This window comes from Blastomyces dermatitidis (assembly GCF_000003525.1).
Source record: "Blastomyces dermatitidis ER-3 genomic scaffold supercont1.4, whole genome shotgun sequence".
Taxonomy (NCBI): Eukaryota; Fungi; Ascomycota; class Eurotiomycetes; order Onygenales; family Ajellomycetaceae; genus Blastomyces; species Blastomyces dermatitidis.
Genome location: NW_025544777.1, coordinates 2,060,723 through 2,087,865, shown reverse-complemented (window position 1 = coordinate 2,087,865; position 27,143 = coordinate 2,060,723). Strand labels below are relative to the sequence as shown.

Genomic DNA, 27,143 nt, shown 5'->3' with positions numbered 1-27,143 from the left:
CTGATATATAGTCACTTTACCTGTTTTTTTGATAGCCAGTCCCAGCAGGATTCACGCCAAGAAATGTATGAGATCAGACCAAATGAAATCAAACATGAAATTCATGGTCCCGGCGGCCAGTCTATTTACATGTAGTAGATGCTTTTTACTGTCTTCTTATAAATTTTATTCAAAAGTTTCAATCTTACTTTTACTTCTAATACTGAGAGATACTTCATTCTCTGTATCTATCTGACATTCTGACTATCTATTTCTCTCTTTAAAATGTCATCTGTAATGTCACTGAGTAACAAAAAATTATATTTATAATAAGTATAGAAAGAAGATATCTTTAAGATTGCATTTTTTATATTATTATATACAAATTCAGTAGTTAGAAGATGTTTAAGTTAATTATTCTAATAATATAAATAAAACACTTAAAGATACTATTCTAGTGTCTGATTCTGATATTCAGTCTGATTATTTGTCTGCAAATGAAATGCAGTACTGAGAAGATATCTTATTATAAGATAATAGTAAAAAGGTGATCAGTATTTGCTGATGAAGAGAGATTCTCAATCTATTATCAATGATTTCAGAGCACTGTGATCATGAATGATAATATCTAAAAACAGGTCAGCTAATTCAGAGACTTTAATCTTTTTATAAATAGAAATATATCTGATCATCTTTATAAAGTAGTTAACAATGACTAAAATTAAGTTATATTCTTTAACTCTTATCAACTTTAGCAGATCAACTATGAAATTCATTGATAGATTCTATCATAAGCTCTTTGAAACAGGCAGTGATATCAACTCACTGTATTACTTATATCACAGAATCTTTATTCTTTAATAGATATTATAAGTCTTAATATACTCTTTGATATCTATCTGAAGCTTGTCTTAAATATATTTATATTTTAAAAGCTTCTCAGTCTTCTCTAATCTGAAGTACTCTGTATGAAAATTATTATAATAAATTCTTAATAACTTCTAATATATCATTCTGCTATGAGAGATGAAGACTGAATTATTCAGCAGTAGAAGTTCACATTCTTCTAATTATCAGTGACTTAGTTTCTTAGCAGTACTGCTCTGCTCAGAGTCTGTCTCTTTCAAGTTTAAATCAGATTCTTTCTTCTTCAACTTCTGAATTCAAGCTGTAGTAGAGATGTCTCTCTTCTATAACTTATTAATAAATTTCAAAAGTAGTCAGATTGAAAGATTATAGATCATTTCATTCTTTATCAATTCAATAATTATAAGATATAATATAAGAAGCTCATGATCTTCAGTGTCAGTTCTCTGCAGAGATTCAGATTTTCTTTCATCTTCTATACTAAGTTATACAGCTGTCTCTCTAATGCTGTTTCTGAGCTTTAGAGAATTTCAATCCTCTGCAGCCAGCTTCTTCTACAGTGATAATAGAGATTCTTTTATAGAATTCTTCTCTGCATTAATAATATTATAATGAGACTGTCTAGACAGTGTGTCAGTGAGATTAAGCTGATCTGAATAGTATCAGATATAGAAATCATACTCTGAAAGCAGCTTTACTCATCTGACTTGACATTCTGTCAAGCTCTTTGTTATTAAGAAGTAACATAGATTTATATAATCAGTGAGAACTTGCACTGAGTACTTACTACTCTAAAGATAATATTATCAGATTTTAAAGAATTTGACAATTACTAACATTTTCTGATCATGAGTATTATATCTTCTCTGTATAAGTGATAACTTCTTGAAGAAGAAGATTACTAATCTTCATTTATAATGTCTTATAGACTCTGTAAAAAAGTCTTCTCTCATAGATAATTCATTGTCTGTTTTCTCAGAGATAATTATCTTCTGATTCTTTTAATATTGAAAGATCTTCAGTGTTAACTGTGAAAAGATTTCACAGACTTCATTCTCAGATATATCAGTCTCACACTGACTGAGTAAGTCAGAATTAAAGTGATTCAGTATCATGATATCTGTGAAAGCTTGTTTTAATTCTACAAACACCTGTGTGATATCTTGAGTGAGAATAAACAGTTCTATTTTTCTGTCTTTTACACTTCTCTTTAACAGATCTGTAAGAGAGGCAGTAATCTGTGAATATATATAGATGAATTATCTGTAGAAATTTATAAATTCTAGAAACATCTGCATCTCACAGTATATCTACAGTATTAGTCAGTTCTCAATGATAAAGACTCAGCTTCTGTTCATTGAAATATTATTCATCTTAATAATATAATCTAAGAAATTAATCTTCTGCATGTAGAATGAGCATTTTTCAGTATTTATATAGAGTTAATGCTGTCTCAAGTGACTCAATACTTCTTAAACATGAGTATCATATTCTTTCTCTGATTTTGAGAAGATTAGAATGTTGTTCAGATATACTATATAGAAGATATTAATAAGATCTTACAGTGTCTTATTTATATAGATCTGAAAGATGACTGAAGCATTACAAAGATCAAAAGATAAAACAAGATATTCAAAATTACTGTACTTGATATGAAAAGCTGTTTTTCAAATATTGTCTTTATTAACTCTGATTCTATGATAGATATCTTATATATCAATCTTTGAAAACATCTTTGCTTCAGATAATCAATCAATTATCTCATTGATTAACAGTAATGAATAGTAATTCTTAATTATTATTTTATTGAGATCTCTGTAGTCTATGCATAGATATAGTCTATCATTCTTCTTAAGTACAAAGAGTATAGATATCTCTGTCAGACTCTTTGATAAATATATTCAGTTCTTTGATTGCACTTCTTCAAGATATTTATACAGAACATTCAATTTCTTTACAGATAAGTTGTAAAGAGGCCTGTATAGCACTGTTACACTGTCTTTAAGATGAATCTTATATTATATCTTAATATCAGAAAACTTCACTGCTTCTCTTTCTGAAAAGACATTCTTAAAATCTGTAAAGAGATATTATATACATCTGTCTTCAATAATGAATACTGCTGCTAATCTTGCAGTGAGAGTGATAACTTCTTTATCTATTCTCAAGTTTCAATTATCTGCTATACAGTATATCAACTTAATCTTTTTCTCAAGATTCTTTTAATAAAACTCTTCAGATTTCTCTATTACTGTCTCTTCATTAGTGAGATAATATCATCATATCTGAATAACTCAGTCAATGAGAGAATTGTTTTCTCTCAATCATAGAAGATCTAGAATAATGTTCTTATCTATAATATTAACTGTGTGAAGAAGCAGACTGCTCTTCTTGAAGATTTCTTCTAAGTCTGTGATCACATACTTTGCTTAAATTATGTCACAACAGTGATATTTCATTTCATTAGTAAATTTTACATGATCTGACAGATCTATCTTCTTTCAATTCTTTATTAAAGAAAAGAAATAGAATATGAAGTTGATATTTATTTCAGAGTTGAGTAGATATCTCACTAATATCTCTCTATTCAGAGTATGCATTGTGATTATAATATGAACTTGAAGATGTAAGAATTGTCAATTCTTTTCTTTCTCTTCTTTATCTTCTGCAGATATGTTTATCAGAAGAGAAGTTAACTTTAAAAAGATATTTTCTTAGTTTCTTCTCTTCTTCAGCTTCTTACAATCACTGATATAGTGTTTATCAGCTTCACAGTTAAAACAGAGATCTTTGTCAAATCTTTTTTAGCATTTCTTTGCAGTAAGTGAAGAATCAGAATACTTGAAATTCTTCTTTACTTTCTCTGCACTGAAGCTATCATGATACTGTTTAAATTCTATCATTGATTACTTAGAAGAAGTCTTATTAATCTTTTTCTCAGAGAATTGATTATTCAAATAGATTCAGAAAGTCAGGTTAACAAGCTCAGTGTAATTGATTAATAAACTCTGATATTATAATATTATTATTCACATCTTATAAGTCAGCTTTGTAAGATAAAGCTGTGTTTTTAATTAATTTAAATTATCAGTTAATTTCTCTCAATATTCTTCAAATCTTGTATTGAAATTAAAAGAATTCTTATTATTTTATTAATGTAATGAGTTGAATCACTGCACTGCTATAAAGCTGCAGTTATAGTGATCTTTGATTTGATTCAGTAGAAAGTTCTTAAATTCTTCTCAAGTTATAATAGTATTGATACACTCAAGCTCTCTCTTCTTAATAGCTTAAGTAGTTGCAGAGATGTCTTTAAGAAGATTAGCAGCATATATTACTCATATCTTATGAGTATTATACTGGCTTGAGTTAAGGTGAAATTTCTGTTCAAGAGTACAGATAAAGCTGTAAAATTCAGATAAGATATTTCTCTTATATCTCAGTGAATCTTCAATCTTAATCTCTCTATCTTCATAATAGATATAGATGTGTAGAGACTGCAGCAGTGATAGAGTAGTTGAAAGACCTATATTAAAATATGCAGCAGGTTCAGAAATCTCAGATTTCTGCTAAGATAAAGATGTACATACTCTAGAAAATGATGTAGTATTTCTCTCAGAGAGTGAGATCAGATCAGTTTCAGTGTAAGTGTATAAAGTCATATCAGTCTGTTAGAGCTTAACTGATTTAAACATGTAATCAGATTAAGTAATTTGAATTATAATATAATAAAATCAAAGCAGTGACTAGTTAATAATATTATATAGAGATAGTTATTTAAGAAGCTGTATAAATGAGCTTGACTATCTTACTTAAATAGTAAGCTTATAGACTACAGAATTATTGTGAGAATATCACAGATATAATACTTAGTATACTAAGAAAATTGTATAAGATATACAGTAACTCTTATATATATTTCAGTAGAAGAAAAAATGAATCACTGACTTCTTTAATAAGAAGTCAGTATCTAGCTATTCTATATAGACAATGAGTGAATACTCTTCTCTCATTTTATAAGTGAGAATAGCTGAACTGATATCTCAGCAGTGTCTTACTATCAAGAAAGAGTAATCTGCTAATCTTGTATAGAAGTAGAGTTCTCATATTTATCAATTGAATCTTTCTATGATATATCTGAATGATGTCATAGAGTGATTGAAAACCGGTTCAGACAGGATGAAATCATCCGCATGAAAGCAATAGGCCGTGTGGAACCGCAACAGGGCCTTGGCGCGGCCGGAAGTGTGATAATAGATAAATTATAAAGAGATCTGTACAGTGCTGTTACATCATCTTCAAGATAAATTTTATATTATATTGTAAGGGGCCTGCACCGAATAGATCAGTATAATATTATAGGTCTTATATAACAAAGATAAAAACATTAGAGAAGGAAAGAAAGAGAAAGTGTGAGAATCAGTGATTGAGATGGATATTTATATGCATATGTGATGGTGTACATGGTGGAGCTTTGAGGCAGAAGAATATACGCGTGTTCATAGCAGCCAAGGATCAGTGATCAGGAATGGCTGAGAATCAGAGTGTATGCTACGCGCGTTCATAGCGGCCGCGGATCAGTGATCAGAAGTGGCTGAGAATTGAAGCATATGCTATGTGCATTTGTAGCAGCCGCGGATCAGTGATCAGGAATGGAAGAATCTATGAAGTGTAATGGAATAGTCTATATGATTGATCAGGCGCAGCTCACCACATTAGCCCCTTCTTTCCAGAAGCAGTTTCCATCAGTCAAGGGCTGCTGTTTTGAATAATGCAGAACTCAGAGTCCAGGTCAGTTGATTGTAGTCAACCCATTTCACCAGATATTGTCAGCCGCGGCCGCGGGATCTCTCATTGAGAATATCTTCAATCTCCCACTCAAGCTCATTATCTTCTTCTATGATGCCTGGCGGCTGTCAGTCAGAAGTCAGCTGAGAAGGAAACAGATCAGTAGCAGCACAGCGGAGCAAGCTTGTGTGGAATACATCATGGATTTCTGGTGATGTGTCAAGGTGATAGTTGTGACTACCTAGAACTTCTATCACTTTATACCTGGCATGGCGGTAGTCTAGTGTACAAGATGAATGTGTGATTTGTATGTTCTTGAGATTCAATCACACAAGGTCTTCTATCTTATACTGCTCTGCAGGATCTCATTGAATGTTGGTTTGATCTTCTTAGTCTTGTTTCACAGTTGTCATGAAGATCTCTGCTCAGTCACAGATGTCTTGAAGCTTTGTTACTATATTATCAGTGATCTGAATTGAACTGTGAGAGTTCAGTGTGCACTGTGTGATCTCTAGAAGATTCAACACTTTCATATGATATCTGTGTGTAAGGAAGAACAGGCTTACATCTGTTGAAACAGCATCTCAACTGTTAATAGCAATCTCTGCATATAGAAGAAGGTCATATCAATCATCTTGTAAGTGATTGCAGAACTTACAAAGATAATTCTTTACAGTCTGAATTGTTCATTTCAATGCATCATCAGTCTCAGAGTGATAGACAGTTGACAGACAGTGTGTAATCTTGAGAACTTGACAGATTCTTGTTCAGAGAGCACTCACAAATTGACAGCTCTGATCTGATACTATCAATCTCAGCAATTCATGTATTCAATAGAATGAACTCTGTAAGAAGACTTTAGCAACTTGTTCAGTGTTCATCTTATCACAAGATTTCAATATTACACTCTTACTTAGTCAGTTAACAATGACCAGAATGTTTCTGCAGTTCTTGCTCTCAGATAGGTCAACAGTGAAGTCAATCACTACATCTCATCAGATTCTATCAGAGATATTGAGTGATTTCAGTAGATCTTTTCTACAGTTCTTTCATGAGATAACAGAAGAACAGTAATTGCAGTTTTGAATGAAGTGTCTGATGCTGTTTAATATCTCAGATCAGTAGAATTCTTGAGAGATCATTCTATACAGTTATTCACAGCCTGAATAATCAGTCATACACAAATCATGCATCTCTTGCATTATCTGAGTGCATAAGGGTTTGAAGTGAGAGACTCAGTGTTGTTCACAGAATTGTAGAGTGTTATTGTCATTGATTGAGCATTCTGAGATATCAGTTCTGATATGTAGTTCTGGAGAAAATCAGAGTGCTTCTTGATATACTGCTTCAGTGAGAGTCTGAAGAAGTTCATCAGTCTGAGCTGCTGTATGCCATAGTTCATTCAGTGTAGAAGAAGTGAAGATATCAATGTCAGTTCTAATTGAAGAAGCATGTATGATGCCATGAGCTGTTCTATCTTGATCAATTAATATCTTCAGGTTCAAGAGCTGATGCTCTCAGTTCATTCAGCAAGTATCTGTTATATCAGATGATATATCTTGCTCTCATCATGAGAGAGCATCTGCCATTGAGTTCTGGCTGCCAGGATGATAGTGTATTGTAAAATGAAAGCAGCTTAGAAACTCAGATCATCACATCTGTCATTCAGTAAGTTTACAGATAGTTGTGAAGTATTTGAGATTCTTATGATCTATGACTATCTCAAATTCAGAGACACTTCAGAGTTCAGAGTCTCATTCTTCTAAACAGCATACAATCATGAGAAGTTCCTTGTTATAGATCTCATAATTGCATTCAGCAGGACTCAGTTTCTTAGACATGAAGACACATGATCATAGAACATCTTCATCATCATATTGCAATATCACTTCTTCTATCACATAGTCAGAGAAATCAGCTTCAACAACTGTCTCACAATCAGAATTAAATATTATCAGTAGAGAAGTATTAATGAACATCTTCTTCATCTGTGTAAATGCAGCTTTGATGTCCACTGATCATTGAAATACTGAGTCTTTCTTAGTGAGGTCTGTAAGTGGTCTTGCAATATCTGAGAAGTTTCATATAAATTATCAATAGAAGTTAGCAAATCTGATGAAGCTTCATACATCTTTCACAGTACACGGAGCTTCTCATTCAAGAATGATGAAGACTTTCTCAGAATTCATTTGAATCCCCTTGCCAGCTTCTATAATAAAACTCAGATACTTGGTACTCTTGACTTCAAAATCACACTTATCAATATCTATCAGTAGTCCTGCTTCTCATAGCTGTTGTAATACCTTTTACACATGTTCTTGATATTCTTTTCTGAATTCATCAGTGAAAATGAGGATGTCATCTAGATAAGCAGATGCAAACTCATTAAGGAAATCTTGAAGTGCTCAGTTGATATACTTCTGAAATGTACTGAGGGCATTAATCAGTTCAAAGAGTGTGACTATTCATTCAAAGAGACTATAACATGTTCAGAATGCTGTAAGTCATTCATCTTCTTCAGTGATACAAATCTTATGAAACACAGCAATGACATCTAGTTTTGTAAATCATTGAGCTTGTCTGATCCATGCTAGGGTTTCATTGATGAGAGATAAGAGATATCAATCTTTCTTTGTCAATCTGTTCAGACCTCAGTAGTTCACACAGAATTGAAGTTCTTCACCTGGTTTCTTTGCAAAGAGAATAGGGGCTGCAGCAGAAGAGTTGCTAATGCATATGAATTCTTTATTCAACAGATTATTGAGTGTCTTTTGAAGAAGAAGGAGTTTATCTCAGAACATGCTATAAAGAGGGTCTCATGATGATTCAGAGTTCTTATCATTCTTTTTCTCTAACTTGATACTGTGATTCACTTCAGAACCTTGTAAGAGAGGTATGTTTATAATATTATCTTGTCAGAAGACATCTAGATATTCATGATATTGTTGAGGGAGTTTCATACAAGAATCTGTTATTGTAACACGGGATAACTTTTCTAGGGCCTTTTTGATATTGATCAGACTGGTGGAATAGATTGACACATGATCTTGCTGTCAGTGACTCTGTTGATAGTTTTGATGATAACTTCTTTTTCAGAGTATTTTGTACACATTGGCAGAGATCTGTGTCAGGTTCATGATCTTATGAATGTTATTTTCATGGACTCTATCATTGTTAGAGAATATCAAGCTTCTGTTTCAAGTATTCAACAAGATGCCTTGTTCAGATAGCCAGGCAAGTTCTAACATAAGATTATAATCAAGATTATCAACTTTATACATGTAGACATCTTTATGTTGATGTTCTTCTACATCTATGATCAGCTTCACCATGTAATGAGTATAAATGTCTTTTGAATCATCAAATCCTGTGAGAAGTCAGGGTTTTGATAGAGGGATACACTGAAGATTATAATGTCTTATGACTGAAGATTTTATCATTGCATAGTGGCATAGACCACTGTCTACCATGGCCTTCATATTATACATGTTATTAATCACAGTGAATACAAGAATCACATTCATTGTCATCTTCTCTTTAAATTGTTGTTGTCTGATCTCTTCAAGCTTCTGTTTGTGAATTTGAATAGAAGCTAATCTTTTTCCTGTTTCATCAGAGTATTCTTATAGTTATTCTCTGAATCTTCCTCTAATGCAACATGGTTGGCGCGGACAGGTGCTGATCCATTCTTCAAACAAGAAGACACAAAGATCAATTGGCAGTTGAAAGCAATGTGTTCTGATTGATTACAGTTGATATACACTCTATGTTGATGTTGATCAGCAACTTCTTCAGAAGTGATCTCAGGGACTCAGAAGCCTGTTCAGATAGCAGAGACCCTTGCTTATGTGTAGATATTCAAGTCTACTCAATTCATGGCATCTGCATCATTGTTATTCCTCAGCATGAGTGTATAAGTTGCTGGGGTGTAATATCTTCTGTCACTGTTCTGTATATTCTTAAGCTTGGTAAGACAGTCATTCATTGTCTGAAGCTGTGTGTAGAAGCCTTCATAAGTTGAGTCTTCATCTGCACTTACAAGAGTCTGTAAGAGTTTGAAAGTCAATGTCTTCTTAAGCATGCTAATCTTCATTCAATTCTCTCAAGACTGACTACCTGCTTCTAGAATCTTGATGTTGAAGTCAGGGATGAATGTTGTAAGAGAAGTGTTCCTCTGTCAGATGCTCTGTAACCAATCTAATACTTTCTGTTGTATGGCAGTGTCTTGAAACAGAATATCAAGATGTTTCATGATGTTGTCAGATGTTCACAATGCTGGTTCACATGCTTTCATTCATGAATGAAACTTCTGTTTCACATGATCCTTCAATTGTTCATTGATATATCAATCTTGATTGGTTAATGAACTGATGAAATCTTCATCTACACTTAGTTTCACGAGCATTTCCATCCTTTATGATGAGTAGAGAGTGAGATCAGAAGCATTAAAATATGCAGAGGCATCTAAGCATTCTTTCAGTGCTTTTGTATTCAATTCTGTAGATGTTGGGATCACATGAGTTCCTTGTTGTGATAATCATTGAATCTCTTCATATTGACATTGTTGAGTTGCATGCATATCAGCTATTTATTGTTATTGTAGTTTCAACATTGCTCAGAGTCACTGTGGCACTGTATCTATGTTCATGTTCAAGGGTTTCATATTATTGTTAGATATGATTATATCAATTGTTGAATGTATGATATCTGTGAGATCTGAAGAAGTGTAATTGTATTTTTATACATCTGAGTGTCAGAACTCTCAGGTCTTTCACTGATATTCTCTTGTAAGATCTTATTCTCTTCATAAGATCTTGTTGCAGGGCCAGGGCAACTGGTGAGCAAGCTTCTATCTGGGGACTATCTGAGAACTCAGTGTCTGCTTAACTGTTCAACTGTTTCTCTATTTCTTACATGTTGTTACATGTTCAGATATCTCTCAATGAATAATCATTTCTAATAAGGAGATGATGAATGTTTTTATAGTGTAAGAGGCCTGCACTGAATAGATCAGTATAATATTATAGGTCTTATATAACAAAGATAAAAATGTTAGAGAAGGAAAGAAAGAGAAAGTGTGAGAATCAGTGATTGAGATGAATATTTATACATGTATGTGGTGGTGTACATGGTGGAGCTTCAGGGTGGAAGAATATACGCGTGTTTGTAGCAGCTGAGGATTGATGATTGGAAATGGCTGAGAATCGGAGTGTACGCTACGCGCGTTCATAGCAGCCGCGGATCAGTGATCAGGAGTGGCTGAGAATCGGAGCATACACTACGCGCGTTCGTAGCGGCCGCGGATCAGCGATCGGGAATGGAAGAATCTATGAAGTGTAATGGAATAGTCTATATGATTGATCGGGCGCAGCCCGCCACATATATCTTGATATTAGAAAACTTCACTGCTTCTCTTTCTGAAAAGACATTCTTATAATCTGTAAAGAGATATTGTATATATTCATCTTTAATAACAGATATTACTGTTAATTTTATAGTGAGAGTGATAACTTCTTCATCTATCTTTAAGTCTCAGTTATCTGCTATACAGTATATTAACTCTATCTTTTTCTTAAGATTCTTTCAATAAAACTCTTCAGATTTCTCTATTACTGTCTCTTTATTAATAAGATAATACTGTTATATCTGAGTAACTCAGTTAATAAGAGAATTATTTTCTCTTAATTATAGAAGATCTAGAATAATATTCTCATCTATAATATTAACTGTATAAAGAAGTAGACTGCTTTTTTTAAAGATTTCTTCTAAGTCTGTAATTATACACTTTGCTTGAATTATGTTAAAATAGTGATATTTTATTTTATTGATAAATTTTATATAATCTGATAAGTCTATCTTCTTTCAACTCTTTATTAAAGAAAGGAAATAGAATATAAAGTTAGTATTTATCTCAGAGTTAAGTAGATATCTCACTGATATCTCTCTATTCAGAGTATTTATTGTGATTATAATATAAACTCAGAGATGTGAAAATTATTAATTCTTTATTTCTTTCTCTTCTTTATCTTTTATAAATATATTTATCAGAAGAGAAGTTAACTTTAAAAAGATATCTTCTCAGTTTCTTTTCTTCTTCAGCTTCTTATAATTACTAGTATAGTGATTATCAGCTCTGCAGTTAAAATAGAGATCTTTATCAAATCTTTTTTAATATTTCTTCACAGTGAGTGAAGAATTAGAATACTTGAAATTCTTCTTTACTTTCTCTACACTAAAGCTGTTACAGTATTATTTAGATTTCATTATTAATTATTTAGAAGAGATCTTATTAGTCTTTTTCTCAGAGTATTAATTATTTAAATAGATTTAGAAAGCTAAGTTAACAAGCTCAGTATAATTAATTAATAAACTCTGATACTGTGATATCATTGTCTGTATCTTATAAGTCAGTTTTATGAGATAAAATTATGTCTTTAATTGATTTAAATTATCAGTTAATTTCTCTTAATATTCTTTAAATCTTGTATTGAAATTGAAAGAATTCTTATTATCTTATTAACCCCGGTAGCGCCTTGGCGTGGGAAACCAAGGTGTGTGGGTTCGAAACCCGCAGGGAATACATTAAATCCGGAACTCAAGCACCTCAGATTTCTAATAAATACAGAGGTGTACAAATTGCTTCAATAAAATTACTCTATGTTTCTGAGCTGAGAAGTTATTATCACATGTATCTAATTGTCACTTCTTTGTATTTTCTATGTTCTTGTTATCTTGACATGATCTCAACATCTGTATTTCCTTCTGTATAACTAACACTTATTCTGTATTTAACATCATGCAAGGACTCATCATAAGCTTTGCTTGTATATAAGTATAATGAAATAATAATAATAATAATAATAATAATTATTATCTTATTAATATAATAAGTTGAACTGCTGTGTTACTATAAAGCTGCAGTTATAGTAATCTTTAATTTGATTCAGTAGAAAGTCTTTGAATTCTTTTCAAGTTATAATAGTATTAGTACACTCAAGCTCTCTCTTCTTAATAACTCAAGTAGTCACAGAGATGTCTTCAAGAAGATTAACAGTGTATATTACTCATATCTTATAAGTATTAAACTAGCTCAGATTAAGATGAAATTTTCATTTAAAAGTATAAGTAAAGCTGTGAAATTCAGATAATATATTTTTCTTATAATTTAAAGAATTTCTGATCTTAATCTCTCTATCTTTATAATAGATATAGATGTGTAGAGGCTGCAGCAGTAATAAAGCAGTTGAAGAGCTTATATTAAAATATATAGTAAGTTTAGAAATCTCAGATTTCTGCTAAGATAGAGATATATATACTTTAGAGAATAATGTGAAGTTTCTCTCAGAGAATGAGATCAGATCAGTCTTAGTATAAATATATAAAATTATATTAATCTGTTAATAAAGCTTAACTGATTCAAACTTATAATCAGATTAAGTGATTTGAATTGTAATATAGTAGAATTATAGTAATAACTAGTCAGTAATATTATATAGAAATAGTTGTTTAAGAAGCTGTATAAGTGAGCTTAACTATCTTACTTAAATAGTAAGCTCATAAGCTACAGAGTTATTATGAGAATATCACAGATATGATACTTAGTATACTATAAAGATTATATAAGAAATATAGTAACTCTTATATATATTTCTATAGAAGAAAAAATGAATTACTGACTTCTTTAATAAGAAGTCAGTATCTAGTTATTCTATATAGATAATGAGTGAATACTCTTCTCTTATTTCATAAGTAAGAATAGCTGAAGTGATATCTCAGTAGTATCTTACTATTAAGAAAGAGTAATCTGCTGATCTTATATAGAAGTGAGGTTCTTATATTCATCAATTGAATCTTTCTATAATATATTTAAATAATGTTATAGAGTGATTAAAAACCAGTTTGAACAGTCTGTGAAATGAATGAAATTATTCACAGAGAAGTAATGAGCTGTGTAAAACTGCAGCAGAGTCTTGATACAGTCTGAAGTATAACATCTTATCATATTATTTAAATAAGATTATGATTTTCACTTCTCAATTTAAATTATTTTTATTGCTTTAAATGACTTTAAATCTTATTTAAGTGTTATTAAAAAGCATTACTTTTTAAAAAATTAAAAATAGTCTAAAAAAACCTTAAAATGTCTAAAAATGATAAACTTTATATTAAGAATGAGACTAAATAAAATTAAATAAAACTATTTTCTTATTTTTTCTAAGTTATGATCTCATTTTAAGATCTGATATATAGTTACTTTACATGTTTTTTTAATAATTAATCTCAGTAGAATTCACACTAAGAAATGTATAAGATTAAATTAAATGAGATTAAATATGAAATTTATAATCTCAGCAGTCAGTCTATTTATAAGTACTTATTCTTACATCTGAGCTGAAATTTTCTAGTTTTACATATCTGAAATTGATAAATGTATAATAATTAGCTTTACAGATACTAGAAAAACTCTGAAAACTAAAGTTTTCAGATAAATATTATAGTTTCTAACTGAATACATTTATAATAAAAGAATAATATTAATAATAATAATAATAATAATACTAGTTTTTATAATATTAATTAACTACTTTAAAAACTTCTTCATTAATTAATAAAAATAATTAACATATTTTTATATATTTTATAATATTTAATACTAATATAAAAAATTATTTTACTATTTATTATTTTTTATTATATTTTTATTTTTATTTTTACTTTAATTCTTTATTACTTATATAATTTATATAAAATTTAATAATTTATATAAAATAACTGCTTATAAAGCTTAATTTCTTACACAGTAAAAATATAATTAATAAGCTTTATTTAATTATAAATAAAATGAATGTAATTGATATATATACATAGTAATGTAACACTAGTACATAAAACCACAAAAAAACTCATTTGACACATTTGTCACTTATGAGCTGCTGTCAGCAGAGTCTAACCACATTCAAAATCAATCAGAGCTGGAGAAACAGCGGGAAATTTTGGGGCTTTTTTAGCATCTTTTTGCCACCTCAGGTTCTATTGCTAGCCAAATCTTGTTTAGGAGCCACAGCCAGAGTGTAAGCATACGCAGTAGTTAGCTCAGTAACTACCTTTCACTGGGGGTTTTACAAATTTAGTTAAACGGCGAGAAATATATGACTGGGGCGGCTGCTCGAGGTTTTCCTTGTTTTCTGGTGGCAAGACGGCTCGAAAAACAACATTCATATGTATAATAATAATAAAAATATAAATCCCAGCCTGAAGATCATGGGTTGTCAAGAATACCCTGTGCAAGGCGCCGCTTCGTGCCAAACCCTATCCGTGCGTTTGGGTAAAAACACACCAGGCTGCTATGCAGCGCGAAACAGGGGGGTTATTTCATTATTCAGTAAGCTCGAAGTTTAAATAACGATAGTTCGCTCGCTCTCGAGCTCTCCGATCCGAACGTGGATGGCTATTGGCAGCAGAGACTCCTGCTTGAGGGTGTTGGCTCCACCTTCAGGCCTTCCTGCGCGCAGTAATTCCAGCCACACCCAACCCACCGCGATCTAAGATCTCCAAAGAGAGAGTCGGCGGTCAACTGGGTAGATAATAATAATAATAAAGATTTAACAGTGCATCCAGCTGAGTTTTTGTCCAGTCACGGGGTGGCGATTAACTCGGGGCAAAAGCCCTGCAAATCTAGGGAGAAAAACTCGCCACTCTGTGGGGTGCTTTGCTGTTGATATTGTTAAGCCGGTAATAAATAATAATATTGAGCTCGCTGGAAGAAGACACTGGGGAAGAGTAAAAACAAACCCGACAGTACAGAAAGGAATAAGTTTATATTTCGGAATCCTTGTTGTGAGCCGACTCAGCGCACGCTAGACAAAACAAAGCCGCCGCCCAGATCAATTTCCACCACGACTTTCCCAAGCTGCCGAGCCGAAAACACATCACACAACCACCCACCCACCGGATTGCTTGTTTTTCTTCTTTTTGGGGGGTAACTGGTGGCGGAACAACAAGCACGGCAATTCCTGGCTCGTGGATTCGAGCTGTGGCTTGCGATTGAACAGTTTGAGCTTGGGGCGTTTTGTCCACTTCATCTTTGTTGTCCGCCCCTTTTGCTCATTGATTTGCTCCCTACTCACTCTTTTGCGGAGGGACCTTATTGCTGATTAGTCTCTCATTCCATTTTTTTTTTTTTTTCCTCTTCCTTCTTTTCGTACTTATTTCAGCTCTGCTCCCCCTTCTCGGACCGTTTGTTTCCCTTTTGTTTTTGTTTTTCTATTCCGTTGCGCTTGAGGGGCTAGTTGATATATATCGTTACTTGAGCCTCCCTCTCCTCATTGCTGTCGTTGGCGGCTCTCCACCCACCTGTGTTGTGCAGCTTTGGCAGCGGAACTTAGCAGCAGCACGAGTAGCTGCAGAAACCGCAGCCATGGTAAGCAATAAACATCCCAGTTTCGTTCTCAATGTCTCCGCTCCTGAAGCAGAGCTGTGTTGAGCCTGCTTTGGCTTCGTCGACTAACATATATCTCTTCTCTCCGCTCGCAAGGACGAGGATCCCAAGTCCACTTCCAACTCCGCCTCCGGGCTTGTCTCGACCTTGGTCCCCACCCTCATCATCTCGGGGGCCATGGTATTGGTCTTCATCATTCTCCGTCAAAGCCAACGTCGTCAATATGCCCCGAGAACCTATATTGGCTCGCTGCGGGAGCAGGAGCGCACTCCAGCGCCAGAGCCAGGAATCTTCGGCTGGATAACTTCAATGGCCAAGTTGTCCGATGAATACGTGCTGCGACATCACTCCCTCGATGCCTATCTCCTTCTTCGTTACCTGAAGATTGCGACGACCATCTGCTTGGTCGGCTGTCTTATCACCTGGCCAATCCTCTTCCCCGTCAATGCCACTGGCGGTGGGGGAATGGAGCAATTGGATCTTCTCACTTTTGGGAATGTGAAAAACAACCTGAATAGATTCTATGCACATACTTTTGTGGCTTGGATATTCGTTGGTAGGTTCCTGTTTTTCCCAAAAATCATTGTAGTTTGTTTTGGGTGGTTAGAAAGTAAACCCAAATGCTAATATCACATATCATGCATAGGTTTTGTTTTCTTCATGATCACACGTGAAATGCTCTTTTTCATCAACTTGCGTCAGGCATACTTCTTCTCCCCTCTCTATGCTTCTCGTATCTCTTCGAAGACCGTTCTCTTCACTTCCGTCCCTCAGGAATACCTAAATGAAGAAAAAATTCGACGTATCTATGGCAATGATAAAGTGAAAAACGTTTGGATCCCAACTGACACCAAGGAATTGGCGGACTTGGTCGAAGCAAGAGACAAAACTGCGTTCCGCCTTGAGGGTGCTGAAACGAAGCTGATTAAATTGGCCAATGTCGCGCGCATCAAGTCGCTTAAGGCTAAGCCAGCTGACGAAGAAAACCATGACACAGATAATCCCACTAGCGATGAAGCTCAGGGAGAATCGGGCTCAGTGGCTTCTCGCTGGATCAAACCTTCCGATAGACCTACCCATAAACTCAAACCAGTCATCGGTAAAAAGGTCGATACCATCAACTGGTCAAGAACTGAGATCGAGCGCTTGAATCCGGAAATTGAAGCTCTCCAGGCGAAACATCGTGCTGGTGACGCTGCCAAGATATCGGCGATATTTGTTGAGTTTTACACCCAAAATGAAGCTCAGTCGGCATATCAAATGGGTATGTAAAACTTGCTCTCTATGTCCAAAAAATAGTCATTACGGGGTACACTTACTAATGCGATCACTCCAGTTGCTCATAACCAACCCCTCCACATGGCTCCACGATACATTGGTCTTAACCCTAATGATATCATCTGGTCGAATTTGAGGATTAAGTGGTGGGAGCTCATTATCAGAAATGCTGCCACCATCGGTGCCGTTGTGGCTCTGATCATCTTCTGGGCGATTCCCGTTGCCGTTGTCGGTGCGATCTCGAACATCAACTTCCTGACAGAGAAAGTTCCATTCCTCAGATTCATCAACGATTGCCCTCCGGTCATCTTGGGTCTTATCACTGCCCTCCTCCCTGCCGTGCTGCTCGCAGTTCTCATGGCTCTCCTACCCATCATCCTTCGATGTAAGTGTTGTTTTCCGAACCTAGTAAATCGCGCTCTGAGCTAATCGTTTCTACCTCTTCCCAATTTGCAGTAATGGCAAGACTTGGTGGTTGCCCAACCACAGCCGCTGCTGAGCTCAGGACCCAAAACTTTTATTTCGGATTCCAGGTTGTCCAGGTGTTCCTCGTTACGACGTTGTCTTCCGCCGCCTCCAGCGTCGTGGAGAAAATTATTCAAAATCCTCAGAGCGCAGCTACACTCCTCGCTCAGAATATCCCAAAAGCGTCTAACTTCTATATTGCGTACTTCATTCTCCAGGGTCTAACCTTCAGTGCGGGTGCTCTGCTCCAGATCGTAGGCTTGATTGTATCCAAGATCTTGGGCAAGCTCTTTGATAACACTCCCCGAAAAATGTACAAACGGTGGTCAACCCTGTCTGGACTGGGCTGGGGAACTGTCCTTCCCGTTCTGACCAATCTTTGCGTGATTGGTACGTAACACCCATTCCCCTTGCTATCAAACCATAACTCCATACTGATTTCTCCTCTCTTTCAGCCATTACTTACGGCGCGATTGCCCCCTTGGTCCTTGGCTTCGCAACTATTGGCCTGTTCCTCTTCTACGTCGCATATCGTTACAACATGCTGTACGTCACTAACAGCAACATCGACACCAAGGGCATGATTTACCCACGCGCCCTCCAACAAACAGCCGTAGGCTGCTACCTCCTCATTCTCTGCCTGATCGGGCTCTTCGCCATCAGCACCGGCAGCGACAAGAGCGCTCTCGGCCCCTTAATCCTCATGATCATCTTCCTCGTCTTCGTCGTTATCTACCACCTGTCACTTAATGCGGCCGTCACCCCATTGCTCAAGTACCTGCCCCGGAACCTCGAAGCTGAAGAACAGGATCTGCTCGCCCGAGACGGCTCCCCTCAAGATGGCAGTGAGCCAGGAGAAAAGAACGGCGTCGGGCCATCCACCAATGGTGCAGAGGGTGGAGATGCCGAAAAGGGCATATCCAACCCAGCCGACCTCCTGCCTCTGAAACCACAAGGCATCATCGGCAAATTCCTGCGCCCAGACAAATATGCCAACTACGAGACTCTACGCAAGCTCGTCCCCAAGGATTTCGGAGATATCTCATATACCCTCGAAATAGAGCAAAATGCGTATTTCCACCCTTCTGTCGGCTCGCAGCCGCCGTTGTTGTGGATTCCGCGCGACGCGGGTGGAGTGAGTAGGCAGGAGGTAGCGCATACGTCCAAGGTGATTGCGATTACCGATGAGGATGCGACGATTGACGAGAAGAATAAGATTACGTGGAATGAGGAGAAGGGGAGGCCGCCGATTTATGAGGAGCCGATTCATTATTAATTTTCTTTTTTTTTCTTCTCCTGTCGTTCTTTCTTTTCTTTTACTTGTTTCTACCATCGCCTCTAGGTTTTGGGTTCCCCTCTGTCGCTTTGGTGTGATCGCGGACGATGGGAGGTGGAAACATGCCATGCAGTGCCCTGGCAATGCGGTAGGTTTGAATGAGAAGCTCTGGTTTGTGGTAATTATAACGAGCAGCTGTGTTTGCTCATCCCACGAGGTATTATTATTTTCCGATAATACGATTTAATCATAATTGGATGAAAACTGGTGGGAGTATGTATGAAGGACGATATGATGGGTTTCTAAAAACTTATTTTGTGCCAGTTCGACGGAACAGGCAGGATATATTGGGGGAGTGCGCGGTTGGTTGGTTGGTATGAGAGGCTCGTTTTGCTGAATCGAAATACCCCTTCGCTTTATCAAACTGCTGTTTTTTTTTGGTTTTTTTTTTCATCATTTTCTTTCATTTTGTTTTAGTATTCTTCTTCAAGGGAAGGAATTTCCCCCTTCAACCTTCTTTTCGGCTTGTCGAATTTTCCCATGGTTTTGTTGAATTTTAGTTGTGTAGTTCCCTCCCCAGTGTCGAGTCGCCGTGGAGATCTAGTCCTGAATTATATTAGCAAAATGATACCAGTTCAATCAAACTCCTGTTTTTATGTATATATCTGGGGACATTTGTTTTGTGAGGGATTGATTTTTTTAAGAAAAAAAAATATATAAAAAAAATATATAAAAAAATAACCCTTATATATATATTGGACACCTCTTCCTTTTCTGTAAAAGCCTCTTTCGGGGAAACATCAGAGGGACCAGGCCCCCTTTTCGACTCAATATTCATGCAGGTACCCGAAGCACACGCACACATATATTGTCATGCATTGGACAGATAGATACTTGTGCAACTGCATTTCATTTCTCTGTTTCATTGCTCTTTTTCCTTTTTGTCATGGCCTTGACTCAATCTTTAACGAACATAACCAAATGTAAAGAAGCTGATACGCTCGATGCTTTTTTCGAAATTTTTCTTAAAGAAAAACAGAAATATAGCAAGATAAGAGGAAAGCGAGGGCGAGGTTTATTTTCATATTTTGATCCTTAGGCGTGGCTTTTAAACATTTGCGGCTGGGGAACTATGCATCGAGAAACTCGAGAGCTCCCTGGCCTGGCTCGCCCCCCCTGGCTCGCCCCTGGCCCCTGCCCGTGCAGGCAGGCAGGCAGGCAGGCAGGTTATAGTTACACATCAACTGACCGCACTAGTAGCTGACCTCATTATTTTCTCCCATCGTTGCCCTCCTAAATGAGTTTGAATGTTCAACGATTTCAACGATGGACGTTCCACTGTTTATATTGTTGTATAACTAACTATACGATAGTTAATTATTAATAATTATCTAATATTAGCATTATTCTATATTCGATCAAGCCCATAATATTCTTAACATTTTACCGAGTATTTAACTCTGCAAGGCTGCCTTGCCTGTCTTCCTCATGCTTGTCGTGATGTGAGGTGAACACGACAAGGATGATCTGCTTGCTTCCCGCTCCTGGCGCTCGATATGGTCCCCTGGGATGCGCTGATGCCGCCGCCAAGAAGCCACTGCTCTCTATTCAGGAATGATCCGGCGCGGCGTGCAGCCGAATATCCCATCGTATCAACGGTTGTTGGTTGGAAAACGAGAACTGGAAAGGGAGAGAAGTGCATACGACGAGGGGAAATTGAACGGAAAATGAAAAACGCAGGGTAACTAGTTAGTTCACCTTGCCGCTTGTTCACTTTTTCAGAAAAACAACGACGACCCTGCCCTTGGCGATCCATTCCATCTCACGGAGGGCGCGTTTCCAGCATCCCCGTCATCCAAACGGCTAGCTCTCCGTGGAGGACTAACAATAACAATGGAATTCGAGTGCGCTCGCTGAGACCGCACCGGACTCGCCTCCAATGACCCGCCAACAGCGACATTGTACTCTATCTCGGGTTCATCATCCTGCTGCGGATTGTGCTGGAGTCCATGTCCATGCCCGTACTGATGATCTAGGTCATGCCCATGCCCATACCCAGGCCCTCCCTGACTCAAGCTTAGATGTTGTGGTCTATTCCTCAACGTCCATAAATCCCACCCATCGTTCATCGCGGCAAGCTCGACGATACTCTCCGCCTCAGCAACCATATTATCCTCCACATAAGAAGCGTCGTGATCGGGTATATTCCCTTCTTCCTCATTCTCATCCATGTCCTCAGCTACATTCTCCTTGTCGTCGCTTGCCAGCAAATGAACGCGTTCACCAATTGGCCTCTTTGCTGTTGGTGGCGGGGGCGGTGACCGGTAGCCAGCTGTGGGATCCTGGTAAATGAGAAATGGCCTGGTGGTTTGTGGACCGTCCCGGGCAGGGACAGTCCAGCCCACTGGACCTAAATATGGTATTCTCAGCGTTAGTACTCGATCACCGGTGTGGATGTGCGTGTAGCTATGTTCGTGTTCGCATGGTTCGTCTTTGTCATCCGCGCAGGGCCTGAAGTCCATTTCCACCTCCGGCGCCTTTTGATTAGGCCCGCATTGTTCTTCTACGCGAATATGTTGCGGGGTTTCACTGTTTCTGTTCGTGTTTTGGTATATGGGGCATCCGAGGGGTACATCAGGGCCGTGGTACCCATCAGAGTAAACCACTGGCGGCATCTGATGACCCCCGTGTCCCTGAGGGTTCTGTCAGCATACCCTTCTCTGTGCAAGTCTCCTCTCACTTTAATTCTAATTCTCATACTCTTGAGAGTCTGCCTCAAGGTAAACTACGAGGAATAAATACCTCGCATACACCATTCCTACCTTCCCTGCATCTCCTTTCATCCCTTTCTCGCTGCGCAGACAAAGCTGCCTATTTCTCAGCCTCGCAGGAGTAGTTAGTCATCCGTCCTTATCAAGTGATATACCGCGTAATATTCGCGTATGGTCAACCTACCTGCTCCTCTATATCCAGAGACATTTCAAGATCAACTGGTTCCACATCTATCTCCAGACGAGGTCTCCCTGTATGACTCCGCTGAGAAGGATGGAGAGACGAACCTGTTAGTTTGCTCTTGTTCCAACTTTCCGCTTTCCTCCAATGAAGCATATGCAGTTTCTGGTGGAGTTTTCCTGCATTCAAAACCTACCAGGCTGCAGAACTGATGCTCATATTCTGGGCTTGCCATTGCCATCCCTGAGCAATCGGCCCCATAGGAATATGGAGCGTCGTGGACTTGGTAGGCTACATAGTTTGGTCCCATTATATTTCCCAGGGTCGCATGGTATAGATATATATACTCCCGATATCCTCCCCTTTCCACACAGGCTGGGGAGGGAAGGGAATATCAGCCTCCTAGGGCCTTTGGAGGGGAGTTTGTTGGTTTGCTGGCAAGCCTGCTACGAGGAAGTCTGAGTCCCCTGACGGAGCTTGTGTAAATGCAAATTGAAAGTGATATGGTATCTTCTGAGATATCTAGTGGGAGGAGACCGCACTGAGCAGTTCGGTATGGGGGAGAGAACGCGTAGGTGTGAGGGAACTGAATGGGTTGGGGTGTGGTAAGCATATATATAGGTGTGTGTCCTGTGCTATGAATCGGAGAAGGAAACCAAATGAGGTCATGCCACGCGCTGGAGGAATAGACGCGTCGTGGGTTTTGTTCACGCAGTCATACAAACAATATTCACCAAGGGAAGAGAGCATGTGAGGTCATTAGGTATGTCAGAATTGTCATTCAAGGTTGTATCTATCTACCTTACTGACTCGCTGGCTGAATAACAGTGAATCAGGGAGCTATATTGTACCCCTGGATTGTGAACTGCCCTATAACAGCCATATCTTCTAGAATCATACTAAATAAAAACTGAGTACAGCAAGCAACTATATCCCCTGTCCATATGCCCATCCTTCTTCGCACTTCCCCAGGTTGATTAAAAGATGGTCTGGCTTATATCGCGTATAGAGCTACATTTGCTTGTAGGAAACAAGATAGGTCGGATGATTCTCTGAAACTACCTACATATTTGTTCAGCTCACAGCTAATTAATGGGACAGAATATGGGGAGCGTACTTAGGTATGAGATGCTGCATTCTGTATTGCCCCTTAAATTATGGGCATTGAGTTCACCCAATTGAGTTCTCTGCGGGCAAATGTAATCGAACTCACTCCCCAACTGAAAGCGACAAATAGATTGCTGCCTCCCCAGGCAAGGAGAAAATTTCGCAATCCGACTACTCGCTTTTGATCATTAGGTTTGGAAGTAGGAGGTATTCTTGGACGAAATAGACATGGATACAAGTTACTGGCATGAATAATGCAAGTCCTACCAATCTAAGGGAGTCTCGTTTCTGCTTAACTTCGCTGGAGGAAATCCCCGCCGAAACGAAAGAGAAAATATTTTACCTGGATGTCAAAGTGTGTGAATCGTGACCCGGGATCAATATACTCGCAAATTGGAGCAGTGAGCATCGTGTATACCTGAAAAGGGACGAAGTTAGTTAGGTTCCGCGAGGCCACTTGCAGGTACAACATCCAGACCCACGGGCAGAATGAAGCACTCCTGGAGAAGAGTCTTCGTTGCTCTTTGCCAGGTCTGTTCCTGATAAACCGGTAATCGCACGTCAGCGGAACATAACGGTGCCTGGGAATTCCTTGCGAGTTAAAGCAGAAGGCTGCGAGGCGTCAAAGGTGCAAGGCCACGAAGTACTGTCAACCCACTAATCAATGGCAGTATATCGATGCCACTCTCTTTGCATTTCGAGAGAACGGATACTAGGGACAGCTGCTTAGGGGGGATCTGCTGTTGCACTTCTTCATGAAGAGGATCACGCACGGCGATCTGGATAAATTGAAGAGAGCATGGGCAATAGAGCGCTGCACATATCCGGACGTAGATCTTCGTGAACAAGTATGTTTAATCGTGGCAATTACAAGGAGCCAATGTTCTGCAAGGTGTCTCAACCAAGTATTGGAACACACAAAAGACAGGGCTTCGGTTTCCTTGAGCTAGCTTCCAGATGTGCGAGTGATATGAATAGGATGGACAAGAAGATGAAACATATTCCGCGAGGAATAGTGAAGACCCGTTCGTCCCTACTGTTAACATGTGCCTTTGCGATGATATCACAATTTTTGTTGTCCGAGAGGAGAATAACAAAGGCGGGCAATTTCACCATTAAATCGAGTTCATCAGCTTTCGCACGGCACTGTACTCTGTATAGGGGCTGAAGTGACTTTTTCCTTGAGGTTTATGGTTGCATTGTTGTCCTTCCTATTGTCCCTCTAATTTCTTTTCCACAATCGCCTTATATTTCAAACCATCAGAGTGACTGCTTTGAATCCCGTGGATAAGAAACAGTATGATAAACTTCATGTTTTACTTGAGATTGATATTGAGGGCTTTCAGCATCCATGGTTAACCTCAATTAATCATCTAGGATGAGACGCAGGGACAAGACAGCTGTAACACACACCCAGTACACGAAAGGCTTGGGCAGGATTCAAGATAAAAACGAAAGGGGAATATCTGTGGATATGGCCCACTCTATCGCGTGGCAAGCAAAAATCAACAATGAATAAAGGTGTGCCGCGACAAAAAGCAATTGGAGTAGCTTAACTCAAGGAGAATGCTACGATATGTTACATGCTCATCAAGTATTCAATGTGCAGAATCCTTTTAGGTTTCGGATAAAGTGTTCAATATTGAGCTCGTAGGATGAATCCATATACTGGCAATTCTTCCAGAGTAAACAAATAATCACCCAAGGAGAATGTAAGTGATGAACCTCAAACAGAAAAAGTGAACGTAGCACTCCAGCTCGAATAACACTACCGCCTAACACCCAGCCTATGGACCCTCTAAAAAGAGTAAAGATCAGTACGTCTTTCCGTGCTCTTGAACTCGCAACTGAATTCTCACGGATAATGCAACCTCTCTAACTCGCGATTCTCCTTGTGGACATCTTGCAAATACCAGTTAACTTTCCAGTCCCTATCGGTCAGTAATACAATTCAGGCCATAATGTCAAAATAGAAAAAGCGAAGCTAAAACTATAGCAGTCAAATGAAAGGAGAAAAGATGGCCGGCGAACTCCCGGAATCAAAGACGAATCAACTCAAAATTCAGGAAGAAATGCTCCAGCTGCTAGATGATTGGTATGCTAAGATGAAGGAGTTTCAAGTCCAGATTTCTCAGCTTATGGACATATCCATCGAGCTCTTTGAAGACGTCCAGCTCAATGACGCTGTCATGCAAGTTGTAGCGCAAGTGGCTGAAGGCGCTCAGGATCCGGAATTACTGCGACAAGTCGAGAGGGTCAGGCAACGGCTGGACGGTGCTTATCAAGAAATTGAGAAATTCCAAGATTGGGCGAAAATTCTGAGAGAGGAATTGGAGGACGCAAAGCTGGCTATAGAAGATTGTCGTGTCAGGGGATTTAAGAATTAAGTTTGGTGAGTGTCTGATCCAAGTTTAAATGGACTTTGATTTTAAGATCTGGACAGATTTGGGACTAACTTCGTTCTTCCCTGAGCTCAGCAATAATAAATAGGCCGCAATGGAAACGCTCTACCCCTGGACCTAACAATCACGATAGCAACATTTTTCATCAGCGAAACGCGCACGACACGATATTCGCTCCAATCATAGCTGATATTACGGAGAATGACTTTTATCCAGCCTGGCAAAGCCAAGTTTTTGCAGGAAAAACGGAGGGCGCAGGCTAGGAAGGAGAATGATCGGTTGGAAAGGTTAGCATTTGTAGATGGCGGGAAGGAGACCCCGAAGCAGTGAAAAGGGCATCGAAATTGGGATTTGATTCAAAATAAATGGAAGTGGATTGATTTTTGTATCCCAATCTCATGTAACCTTTCCTTTCCAGTAGCGTTTTTTTTCCCCAAAAGGAATATTATATCACAAGCCTGCAACAAGCTCTCTGGTAGCTCTTGGGTGACCCCATTTCCGTTGCACACATAGAATGCGATCTCGAGATGGATGGTAGGGTAGGGAGGTATGATGGCTCAGCAACTGAAAACGAAGTTGGAAGAGCTAGAGAGGTATGACTTGAGGAGCCTTGACTCGGATGGATCCAGATTACCCCCGACTTGAAACACTAGGTATTCGAGCCAGGTTCAATATCCCGACAAGTCGAGTCGAGCCGAGTCGAACATACTGCGTATACGAGAAGGAGACCGATGCCGAGTCGGGGTCTTGGCGGACCAAGTCCGAGTCAACTCGGGAAAAAACTCGGAATCGTCTGCACATTACTTTACTCTGTACTCCGTAGAGATATCTCAACTCTATTCCTTTTCCAACATCATTATGTTGGAATCGCACACAGAAAAGACGGATTACAATTCAATAGCCAGGTAGACTGGAGATGGATATGCGGCTAACCCCGGTGTGATGCCCTTTGGTGCATACATTGCAACCATCTAGTGGTAAACACGCAAGACGCCAGAGCACGATTCCGCTCATTCCCCGGACGATCGCAGGATCATTGCCCCGGAGCTCCCTGGTGTAGAAACCAGGAGAAAATACCAGGAACACGGCCACGTATCCTTGAGGCATTCGGTTCGATAGCCTGATTCTGAACTTCCTAGGATTTACGCAGTAGTTTTCTTTCATCACCCTATCTATCGGCCATTGCAGGCAGGATTCTTCTGGTCATCAATTCAAACCAGGGATTTTTCAAACAGTGTTGCAGATCGTCCATCCCTCTCTACGGCGGCCATCCCCTCCTAAACAAATCACGAACGTTGGAGAATGATGCTCAAATATCATGATCGAGAGAGGCAAGAGGATCATTGCCTTATTGGCTAGCCAGCATGCGATGGTCGATCGACTTGAGAGATGGTTCATCTCTTTGCGGGGCTCTCTAAAATTCGATAGCTGAGAATCCGTCGAAAGTTCATCGCCCCACCCCGCAGGAAGGGAAGATTCAGGTCTGGTCCTCACCACCCCCCACCCCACAATCAGCGGCCAAACTCAATGCCAGCACTAATAATTATTCGACCATCACAGATGCTGACTTGCAGCAGCCCAAGCCGGGGTG

At 38.3% G+C, this 27,143-nt stretch overlaps 5 protein-coding genes across 5 annotated transcripts; 3 read left to right on the top strand and 2 right to left on the bottom strand.

Moving 5' to 3' along the window:
• Positions 1–9,502: 9,502 nt before the first annotated feature.
• BDCG_16859 (uncharacterized protein) lies at positions 9,503–9,715 on the bottom strand (the record flags this gene model as incomplete). The annotated part of the gene is made up of 1 exon (XM_045426047.1): positions 9,503–9,715. The coding sequence occupies one exon, from the start codon at positions 9,713–9,715 to the stop codon at positions 9,503–9,505; it is 213 nt and encodes a 70-aa protein (XP_045280753.1).
• A 5,461-nt stretch (positions 9,716–15,176) lies between these two features.
• On the top strand, positions 15,177–19,829 carry BDCG_04126 (uncharacterized protein). The gene is made up of 6 exons (XM_045419794.1): positions 15,177–16,054; positions 16,169–16,628; positions 16,719–17,336; positions 17,409–17,735; positions 17,807–18,205; positions 18,271–19,829. Exons 1-6 carry the CDS (start codon positions 16,052–16,054, stop codon positions 19,089–19,091), a joined length of 2,628 nt encoding a protein of 875 aa, XP_045276023.1. The 5' UTR covers positions 15,177–16,051; the 3' UTR covers positions 19,092–19,829.
• A 1,040-nt stretch (positions 19,830–20,869) lies between these two features.
• On the bottom strand, positions 20,870–22,353 carry BDCG_04125 (uncharacterized protein; the record flags this gene model as incomplete). The annotated part of the gene is made up of 4 exons (XM_045419793.1): positions 20,870–21,784; positions 21,894–21,962; positions 22,047–22,127; positions 22,240–22,353. The coding sequence occupies 4 exons, from the start codon at positions 22,351–22,353 to the stop codon at positions 20,870–20,872; spliced, it is 1,179 nt and encodes a 392-aa protein (XP_045276022.1).
• Positions 22,354–23,274: 921 nt separating this feature from the next.
• Positions 23,275–24,483, top strand: BDCG_16858 (uncharacterized protein). Its single transcript, XM_045426046.1, has one exon. The coding sequence runs from the start codon at positions 24,001–24,003 to the stop codon at positions 24,316–24,318; it is 318 nt and encodes a 105-aa protein (XP_045280752.1). The 5' UTR covers positions 23,275–24,000; the 3' UTR covers positions 24,319–24,483.
• Positions 24,484–24,734: 251 nt separating this feature from the next.
• BDCG_04124 (uncharacterized protein) lies at positions 24,735–26,198 on the top strand. The gene is made up of 3 exons (XM_045419792.1): positions 24,735–25,087; positions 25,150–25,542; positions 25,628–26,198. Exon 2 carries the CDS (start codon positions 25,154–25,156, stop codon positions 25,535–25,537), a length of 384 nt encoding a protein of 127 aa, XP_045276021.1. The 5' UTR covers positions 24,735–25,087; positions 25,150–25,153; the 3' UTR covers positions 25,538–25,542; positions 25,628–26,198.
• Positions 26,199–27,143: the final 945 nt, after the last annotated feature.